The sequence below is a fragment of the Photinus pyralis genome, unplaced genomic scaffold (assembly GCF_008802855.1).
Source record: "Photinus pyralis isolate 1611_PpyrPB1 unplaced genomic scaffold, Ppyr1.3 Ppyr1.4_LG9, whole genome shotgun sequence".
Taxonomy (NCBI): domain Eukaryota; kingdom Metazoa; phylum Arthropoda; class Insecta; order Coleoptera; family Lampyridae; genus Photinus; species Photinus pyralis.
In genome coordinates, this window is record NW_022170878.1 from 13,362,686 (window position 1) to 13,373,403 (window position 10,718).

The following is a 10,718-nucleotide window of genomic DNA, read 5'->3' on the forward strand; positions in this document are numbered from 1 at the left end:
CGGAAAAAAATTTTCTTATAGAATGTGGACTGTAGAATCCATAATTTCAAACAGTTCCAAGATTGGGCTACTAGTTCAAAAGTTACAGCCCTTTGAATTTTCTTTCGAAATTGGTTTCTAGTCTATAACTTTTGATTGAGAGTCTGATCGAAAAAGTACGAATTGTTTTGGATTCTACGCACCAAAATTAATAAGAAAAAGTGTTTTCCCGAGAAATTATGGTGTAGTCGATTTTTGGTAAAAAAGGAAGGTTATACACTGCCTTTTTTTGAGGCCCGAAAAAAAATTGTCTCAGATCGGCCGGAAAAAAAATTTCCTTATAGAATGTGGCCTGTAGAATCCATAATTTCAAACAGTTCCAAGATTGGGCTACTAGTTCAAAAGTTACAGTCCTTTGAATTTTTTTTCGAAATTGGTTTCTAGTCTATAACTTTTGATTGAGAAGTCTGATCGAAAAAGTACGAATTGTTTTGGATTCTACGCACCAAATTAATAAGAAAAAGTGTTTTCCCGAGAAATTTTGGTGCAGTCGATTTTTGGTAAAAAGATGGTTTATACTACTGATTTTTTGGAGCTCCGGAAAAGAAAAATTGTCTAAGATCGTACGCGGAAAGTTTCTTATAGAATGTGGCCTGTAGAATCGTCATTTACGTTCCAGATTGGGCTACTGGTTCAAAAGTTACAGCCCTTTGAATTTTCTTTCGAAATTGGTTTCCAGTCTATAACTTTTTATTGAGAAGTCTGATTGAAAAAGTAGAATTGTTTTGGATTCTACGCACCAAAATTAATAAGAAAAAGTGTTTTCCCGAGAAATTTTGGTGCAGTCGATTTTTGGTAAAAAAGGAAGGTTATACATGCCTTTTTTTGAGCCCCGAAAAAAAAATTGTCTCAGATCGACCCGGAAAAAACATTTTCTTACAGAATGTGGCCTGTAGAATCCATAATTTCCAACAGTTCCAAGATTGGGGTACTAGTTCAAAAGTTACAGCCCTTTGAATTTTTTTTCGAAATTGGTTTCTAGTTATAACTTTTGAATGAGAAGTCTGATCGAAAAAGTACGAATTGTTTTGGATTCTACGCACCAAAATTAATAAGAAAAAGTGTTTTCCCGAGAAATTTTGGTGCAGTCGATTTTTTGGTAAAAAAAGAAGGTTATACCACTGCCTTTTTTTGAACCCGAAAAAAAAATTGTCTCAGATCGACCCGGAAAAAAATTTTCTTATAGAATGTGGCCTGTAGAATCCATAATTTCAAACAGTTCCAAGATTGGGCTACTAGTTCAAAAGTTACAGCCCTTTGAATTTTCTTTCGAAATTGGTTTCTAGTCTATAACTTTTGATTGAGAAGTCTAATCGAAAAAGTACGAATTGTTTTGGATTCTACGCACCAAAATTAATAAGAAAAAGTGTTTTCCCGAGAAATTTTGGTGCAGTCGATTTTTGGTAAAAAAGGAAGGTTATACACTGCCTTTTTTTGAGCCCCGAAAAAAAAATTGTCTCAGATCGACCCGGAAAAAAAATTTTCTTATAGAATGTGGCCTGTAGAATCCATAATTTCAAACAGTTCCAAGATTGGGCTACTAGTTCAAAAGTTACAGCCTTTTGAATTTTTTTCGAAAGTGGTTTCTAGTCTATAACTTATATAAATATGAATATAAAGCATTCATATATTGTGGAGGTTGTTACTTTACGTAGTGCACAGAACGTTTTTGTTTCTTTGATAGATTATGTTTAAATAATCTGTAACCAACACTTAAACAACCCCTTATTTAATAAATTTGGTAAGGGGAGTCACTCTCAGCAGAACAATTTGCGTTTCCCTCTCACAGTTACCCCCTCAACCCCAAAACGTTTTAATCATTCCTGCTACACAGACACTCCCTCAAAATGTGAGGAGGAAGTGAGTTTGGGGAGGTAATCGCCGTTCCGTCCACTTCCTGATCCTTGTAATTGTTCCGTGGCGAAACGCATCAGAACTAAATATACACAAATGAGATCAAACATGGAAACGAGGTGACCTAACAAAATTACTTTCAATGGCGGCCACCTCACAGTTTTCCGCAAGCCCCGAATTATCTATACGTAATTAATAACGACTTCCAACAACACCAGTATTAACAAACATCTTAAATATTTGCCTTCGGGCTCACGAAGAAGACCTTGTCTTTGCAATATTACTATATCTTCTATAATTGCGTGCACTTGGGAGTGTCATAACAAATGTCGGTAATAAAATCGTAGATGTTTGAGGAAAAAATTATCGTTTGCGTAAGGTTAAAAAAACGTAACGTAATTGAAAGATCACGAAAAATTGAGACCGTTATCAAAGTAATTTATCATTATTAGGTGTTTGAGAATATGGGTCTTACATGATTTGCTCTTTCGAGTCGAGTCGTGGAGGTTGCTCGTTTGTGTGATATTTTAAGGTGGGTAGGTAAGTAGAACGTTATTTATGGAATAGGTAACTATAGGGTTGCAGTGTGCGCAATTGTTGACATTTGAATTTAAAGTGACCTTCTTTTGAGAAATTAAAATAAAGGCGAATTTCCTGACGTCAACATCTTTTTCCTTGCGACAAGGAACTTTTTGCGCTTCTGGATCGTGGGTTGAACACCCCAAGTCCTGACAATGTTCTTTTATCATGGTGGGATATTGTCATAGTAAACTTATGTCTAGGTCTCCATAGGTCACAAAGAAACCCCTTTCAGAGAAACTGGTGATGATCATTTTCCCTTCCCAGGAGCATCTTGATTCCCTTAAGGAACTTGTGTCTTCTGAGTGATATAATACACCCAGAGGAATTTCTTTTTCCTGGAACCTCATTGCACAATGGTTCCACTTCGGAACCTGTACTGCGAAAGTGAAGGATAATTTACAGGCTAAGGGGCGAGACACCATAACTAGAGCCAGATATAGAGTTTCAAAGCACTTTACTCAAGTGAGTCAGGTGAAAGATAGTGGGGGAGTAGTTCTGGAAAGTGAAGATAGTATCAGGAACGGGTAGGGTGGCTACCTTAGTAAATTATTAAAAGAAAATCGTCAAAGAATTAATAGATTTTAGCACATTATTTATATTTCTTAAATTATTTTGGATTATTCGAATTTCTCGTATCTTGAGTATCCGTCAGGTTCTTCGATTCGAGGAATTCTTAGAGTCCTTCGAATTCGTACATGATACTTAAGACTTAATGGATTTTCGAAAAAGAGGCCGAACATTCTTGAAATGAGGGCATTTAATCGACGCGAGTGGACGAAAAAGATTTTAGTGAAATTCGCTCTCGTGTTGTAATTTTACGTGTGTGAGTACAGGGAAGTGATAAACAATAATGAACTGTTAATCAATCTCTTGAATGCTTTTTATAAGAGAAATATTTGATTTTTCTTAGGATTTCACACTATTTGCCATAATTTCAGAAAAGAAACGTTTAAGTAGTGGGATAAATTTGAACGGGCGAAAATTTTAAGAAATGGGAACGCATTTGGCATTCAAATTAACAACAAAAGAAATGTCAATCGTGATTTCTACAATAAACTGAAATTAAATCAAATTTATAGTCATAAGTCATTAAAACTTATTGATTTTTTGTTAAAGGAAATATGCAACTTTATTAATCGCAAGTATTAATGCAAGTCGGCAACTTAACCCAACTTTTTCCCAACTGTTTCTTCTCGTTAATAAGTGATGGTCTTAAAGCACGAAGATGAGATGATTTCAATAAAAACTGCAAATATCGGCGATAGAATTGAGAGTGGCGGCTCATTCGGCACCGTTAAGTATATCGGTTTAATCGAGGGCTACACGAACATCTGGCTCGGCGTCGATTGGGACTACAGCGACCGCGGGAAGCACAATGGTAGCGTTAACGGCGTGAGCTATTTCTGCACGAGGTAGGTCTGGGCCATTACGAGCCGCCGCCCTGCTGTAGTTACGTTTTAGGACGCCGACGTCCGGTTCCTTTATACGACCCGAGAAGGTCCACCTCGGCCGGTCGGTAATGAAAGCGATCACGTCGCGTTACGGACAAATGGACGACGAGGCCGCTGCCAAATTGACCGAAGCGGAACTGTACAGTATTCAGAAGACCATGAACGCGCCCTTCCTGGAGTTTGTCGGTTTCGACGAGGTCGCCAGTAAACAAAGGTAAGTCCACTATTCGGAATGTACAAAATCTTTTGATGTGTATACAGGGTGCTTCAACTAAAATTGTGCACTCCCACTGTTAACACAAAAATGCTTGGAACATCAAAGTTGTATTGAAGGCAGTCCATTTTCATTCGGGGTAGTAACCCCCTTCTTTCAATTCATTTTCAATTTTGATACACATAGTTCCCGAAAAACGGGAATATACAAAATCTGCTAATGCGTATTCTGAATAAAAAATGTTTTGTGTACCACAATTTTTTTACGATTTGTTCCTGTTTATTATTAAAACCAGAGAGGTTTTGAATTGCTGAGGTTGACGATGGCAGCACCATATTAAAGCCTGGGGGGACTGCAAATCGGAGCCGTGTTTGATGGGTTGCCTAAGTCTTGGTGTCTTGCTTGGAGTATGGAAGATTTGCGGGCCTGCGCTGTCGTCCCCTTGTTTCAGGGCGACGGCCAATAGCTGCGCACTTCAGGATGCAGGGGTTGGGGTTCCTTGGAGTGTTATAGTACTAGGGGTGGTCCCAGTCGGTTGTTGCACTGCGACCTTTTGGTCTATTGTGCTCATCTACCCTTCAAGGATACCTGTATCTAGTCTAGGATTTTGATAGGGCGCACCGTTGTTACTTCCTCTTGTGTTTCTCACAATGGTAGATGACAGTGTGGTGTTTCATCTTCCTCGCCACAACCCCTGCATAATGGACGTCCCAGTTGGTTGTTCTCTGATTTATTTATACAACTACAGCCGCTTCGCTTTGTACAGGTTGGCCAACTAAGAATGCGAGGTACTGTATCTGAGAATCTATCCATCGCAGAGGCTTGCAGTAAAAAACTAAAACGGCCACGAGCAAAACCTGGAAAATATTTTTAAGTTTCTGAAATGGCCGCTAGGGGGCGTAACTGCAATCTGGAATCTAAAAAAGTGATGTTTCTGTGAATTCCGCTATATTAACCTAACAAAAAAATGTCCGGTCTTTGAAGTCGACGATAATCTGAACAATTTTTGTTTGACAATTTTTCCTGTATCTCTAAAATGAAGTGGTGGGGGGTATTCAAAGGTTTCCGTAAAGAACACCCTGTATCTTCGAAACGGCTGAGCCGATTTAAACAAACTCGGCTTAGTTCAAAAGAGCTATTCTTCAGCTACACATATTATACTATTTTTGAAGTTTTGTAGTTTCACATATCGCCGCTTGAGGGCTTTTCTCGACATTCCGACAGAAATAGTTAATTTTCTCAAAAAAATTAAATGCGTTGGTTTTATTTTTTTTTCATGAATATGTAGCTAAATGATGCCTAAACAAGCTCGCGAAAACAGCATCTCGATATCTTGAGATATATATCGTGATGGCCAGCATTTCGAGCATTTACGGCGGCATTAAAAGCTTCCTTTTTTAAATCGATCCACCTTAGGGCCACAAATTATATAATAAAAATAATTCCGGAAAAATTATCTTAAAAAAATAAAATTTTGAGGGTATAAAATTTTCTTTGGCCTAAATTTTAGGTTAGGAACAAGATATCGAGATGCGGTTTTCGCGAGCTTGTTTAGGCATCATTTAGCTACTTTTTCATGAAAAAAAAAATCAAACCAACGCATTTAATTTTTTTGAGAAAATTAACCATTTCTGTCGGAATGTCGAAAAAAGATATGTGAAACTAACAAAACTTCAAATATTATAATATTTGTAGCCGAAGAATAACTCTTTTCAATTAACCCGAGTTTGTTAAAATCGGCTCAGTCGTTTCGAAGATACACGGTGTTCTTTACGGAAACCTTTGAATACCCCCCACCACTTCATTTTTAGAGATACAGGAAAAATTGTCAAACAAAAAAGGTTCAGATTATCGTCAACTTCAAAGACCGGACATTTTTTTGTTAGGTTAATATAGCGGAATTCACAGAAACATCACTTTTTTAGTTTCCAGATTGCAGTTACGCCCCCTAGCGGCCATTGCAGAAACTTAAAAATATTTTCCATGTTTTCTCGTGGCCGTTTTAGTAATAAATTTTTTTACCGCAAGCCTCTACGATGGACAGGTTCCCAGATACAGTACCTCGCATTCTTATTTGGCCACCCTGTACAATATCAAAACGAATATATAGCGATGGCTCATCCGACACATGCCATTTGTGTACTGAGCTGCAGGCAGTCACAGTTTCAAACGTTCTGTCGATTGGGAGTAACACTGCGAGCATTCTATATTCGGTCCGTGCAGTCCAGCGAGTGGATTGTTTAATAATAATCACCAGTGACGTGCTGCAGTCCTGTAGCGTAACAGTGACACGAGATTTTAATATGTGAGAGAAAAAATTTAAAGTGTTTTGCCGGTTTCCAACGAAATTGGCGCACATTTACTAAACCCATTTTGGGTTTCAGCAACTTCCAGAAGCTGGAGGTGATCAATTTGCGACTGCAGAACGTCAGCAACATCGACGGTCAGGTCGGTTTGCGAGAACTCTGCCCGCACGTCGTCGAGCTCGACGTCTCGAAGAATCTGTTTACCGAATGGACGACCATCTTCAACATTTGCCTTCAGCTGGAGCTGCTGAAGTGGTTGAATGTCAGGTGCGTTTTCGACGCCCCTCCCCCGCGTGTAATCCCTGAACTTGCAGCGAGAACATTATGGGGGAGATGCCGACCGATTACGGATATTATCGATTTCCGAAGTTAAAGTCGTTAATCTGCGGCACGATGCGGTTGGATTGGGATACCGTGTTGGAATTGGGGCGGGTCTATCCGTTCGTGGACGAGTTGCGAGCGCCGCTTAACGGAATTACAACTTTGGATACGCCCGAAGGTCTGTTTCCGAATCTCGCCGTACTCGACTTGGAAGGAAATCCGATCGGTGGTTGGGAGGAAGTTTGTAAGCTCGCGGCGATTCCGCGCTTGGAACATTTGAACGTCGAAAATACGGGAATTACGCGAATTTACTTTCAGAAGTCGAATATGTTTCCTAATTTGAAGAAGCTGGTGATATCGTGCAATCGTATTGGTGACGTAGGTATTAATTGATTGTTGTAATTGTTCTCGCCACGTGCTTGAAGTATCACGTGGAAATTTTTGATTAGCCTGACTAATTATGTATAATCGACTGTTTCCAGTGGGAGTCGATAGGGGAGCTTGACAAACTACAGTGCCTGGAAGATCTTCGCTTTTTAAAAAATCCAATTTTGGAATCGGAAACGTACGCCACCTGCATACAGCTAATAATCGCTCGAATTGGCAACCTGCAGGTTCTCAACGGCGCAGTACTTCGTTCGGACGAACGAAAAGGCGCCGAATACGACTATATAAAAAAGTACGGCTTGGAATGGCTGAGTGTCCAAAGTGACGCCGAGCGAAAGCTACAGTTCATCAGGCAGCACAATCGCTACGAAACGCTCATCGAAAGTGAGTTTTTCTAACACGTCCCGGCGAGCGCTAACCATCTCTTGCAGAGTACGGTACGCCAGACGAGAGCGAGCTCGCCGCCAAGCAGACCGTCATCAAGGTGTCTTTAATCGAAGTGTTATTTGTGCATAATGAAAAATCGCGCACCAAGAAGCTGCCACCGACGATACTCGTTCAAAAACTGATAATGCTGGCCCAAAAATTGTTCGCCCTGTCCTCCAGGCCGACTTTAAAGTACGTAAGCGGCCTCGCGTCCGAAATCGAGATCGAGCTGAACGACGAGGGCAAGGAGTTGGGATTCTATTCCGTTCAAGATGGTGATAAAATTATTGTAACATTGTGATAATAATAAATTTATTAATAATAAACGTTATATAGCTAATTCGCCTACAAGTTTTCGTAGCTCCTCGTATATCGAACACAGCTCCTTCGCGCGGAGCGGACGCTCGCACAGTTCCGCCTGTAAATGACTCTTGATCACCTGCAAGTTCAATTTAAATTAGTCAACCTTTTTATAATCGACTGTTTCAAGATAAATTGACATTCAAATATAAGGTTACGAAACTGGTTCACCGCAACTCACAAACGAATAATTTACTGCTACACTCGTTTATATGAGTGCAGTTAAACCCCAATAAATCATCACCTGAAACTGATATCTTTTTTAGGAAAAAACGCTTGCTTCAAAGGTATCATGTAATCTGCTTTTTTATGATACGTTCTGTCGTACATACCTCGGGCTGGGCCCCACGCGGCTTGACGCGCTTTTTTTTTACTTTTGTTCGTGTTTATTACTAACAATTCATTTATTGTCTACAGTCAGGCAAGGCTGCTCATATTAAAAAAGAGTCTTACATCCTTAATGTCTTATGGGACTTTAGATATCGGGCAAAAAATATTGAAAATTAAAAAATATACCACCAGAAGATTGTCATAAACGTGTGGCCCCTTTAAACTTTCAAGAAAATTAGATTTGAGCCCTCTCCCATAAACGTTACAGCAAAAATCCAAACAATTGGAATACTGCGTGGTATTCCGTACTCCCCAGAGCTATGTTCAGCTATAACAAGTTTTGAAAAATTATCGCGCAAGGGCTAGGGTACTAAACATGTTGGGGAAGAATGTACAGGGTGGCCAACTAAGAATGCGAGGTACTGTATCTGAGAATCTATCCATCGTAGAGGCTCGCGGTAAAAAAATTTATTTCTAAAACGGCCACGAGCAAAACCTGGAAAATATTTTTAAGTTTCTGAAATGACCGCTAGGAGGCGTAACTGCAATCGGGAATGTAAGAAAGTGATGTTTCTGTGAATTCCGCTATATTAACCTAACAAAAAAAGTCCGGTCTTTGAAGTTGACGATAATCTGAACAATTTTTGTTTGACAATTTTTCCTGTATCTCTAAAAATGAAGTGGGGGGGGGGGTATTCAAATGTTTCCGAAAAGAACACCCTGTATCTTCGAAACGGCTGAGCCGATTTAAACAAACTCGGGTTAGTTCAAAAGTTTTGTTAGTTTCACATATCACCGCTTGAGGGCTTTTATCGACGTCCCGACAGAAATGGTTAATTTTCTCAAAAAAATTAATCGATCCACTTTAGGGCCATAAATTATATAATAAAAATAATTCCGGAAAAATTAGCTTAAAAAAATAAAATTTTGAGGGTACAAAATTTTCTTTGGCCTAAATTTTAGGTTAGGAACAAAATATCGAGATGCGGTTTTCGCGAGCTTGTTTAGGTATCATTTAGCTACTTTTTCATTAAAAAAAAATCAAACCAACGCATTTAAATTTTTAGAGAAAATTAACCATTTCTGCCGGAATGTCGAAAAAAGCCCTCAAGCGGCGATATGCCAAACTAACTAAACTTCAAATATTATAATATTTGTAGCCGAAGAATAACTCTTTTCAATTAACCCGAGTATGTTAAAATCGGCTCAGTCGTTTCGAAGATACAGAGTGTTCTTTACGGAAACCTTTGGATACCCCCCACCACTTCATTTTTAGAGATACAGGAAAAATTGTTCAGATTATCGTCAACTTCAAAGACCGGACATTTTTTTGTTAGGTTAATATAGCGGAATTCACAGAAAAATCACTTTTTTAGATTCCAGTTTGCAGTTACGCCCCCTAGCGGCCATTGCAGAAACTTAAAAATAATTTCCAAGTTTTTCTCGTGGCCGTTTTAGTAATAAATTTTTTTACCGCAAGCCTATACGATGGACAGGTTCCCAGATACAGTACCTCGCATTCTTATTTGGCCACCCTGTGCAACCGGGTCTGGAATGAATCTTCAGTCATAAGATATTTGTTTACAGGGGGGTATTCCATACCTCCCACACCAGCCAAAATCCACAAAACAATATAGTATCTGACAGCCCAAAAATTGACCAACTAAAAATTGTTTCACAAAAAGACAGGCTACGAAAAGTTTAACTTAATAATCAAAAATTACAATTCTCAAAAAATCGGTTTGACCTACAATGGAGAATGAGAAAATTGAGAGGAAAATTTTCGAATTTGGTCCCAAAAATTGCCAAAAAAAATTTAATATGCCAAACTTAGTTTTACTCAGTTTTACCTTTCCCTTTTGCTGAGGGGTAAACCATTTCAGATTTTGTATACTTCAATTTTAACAGATTCTAAAAAAATTCTACAAAATTTTAAGTTGTATAAAATAATGTATGTCTGCATGTGCGTTCGGGGAAAAATTCTACAAAAGTTCTAAAAAAAATTCTAGAAAGTTCTAAAAAAATTCTAAAAATTTCTAGAGAGTTTTAGAAAATACTAGTGTACATTGTCTACAGTATACAGTGATTTTGCCTTGAATTTTGCCCTCGGAGTAAACCAAACCAAATTTTGTGTACATAAAAATTCAAAAAAAATTCCAAAATATCTAAAAAATTCTAGAAAAGTTCTAAAAAAAATTCTAGAAAGTTCTAAAAAAATTCTAAAAATTTCTAGAGAGTTTTAGAAAATACTAGTGTACATTGTCTACAGTATACAGTGATTTTGCCTTGAATTTTGCCCTCGGAGTAAACCAAACCAAATTTTGTGTACATAAAAATTCAAAAAAAATTCCAAAATATCTAAAAAATTCTAGAAAAGTTCTAAAAAAAATTCTAGAAAGTTCTAAAAAAATTCTAAAAATTTCTAGAGAGTTTTAGAAAATACTAGTG

The 10,718-nt window shown here is 38.2% G+C and overlaps 1 protein-coding gene across 1 annotated transcript; it reads left to right on the forward strand.

The window, feature by feature from the left end:
• Positions 1-3,472: 3,472 nt before the first annotated feature.
• LOC116180905 (tubulin-specific chaperone E-like) lies at positions 3,473-7,920 on the forward strand. The gene is made up of 7 exons (XM_031501086.1): positions 3,473-3,617; positions 3,680-3,887; positions 3,937-4,140; positions 6,525-6,713; positions 6,761-7,145; positions 7,250-7,538; positions 7,586-7,920. Coding segments are annotated over exons 1-7 (1,572 nt in total). The 5' UTR covers positions 3,473-3,616; the 3' UTR covers positions 7,882-7,920.
• The last annotated feature ends 2,798 nt before the right edge of the window (positions 7,921-10,718 follow it).

Excerpts from the sequence above, each read along its gene's own strand:
- LOC116180905 (XM_031501086.1), top strand. Across the intron at positions 6,714-6,760 it reads CTGAAGTGGTTGAATGTCAG|CGAGAACATTATGGGGGAGA; the intron begins GTGCGTTTTCGA and ends CTGAACTTGCAG. Across the intron at positions 7,146-7,249 it reads CGTGCAATCGTATTGGTGAC|TGGGAGTCGATAGGGGAGCT; the intron begins GTAGGTATTAAT and ends GACTGTTTCCAG.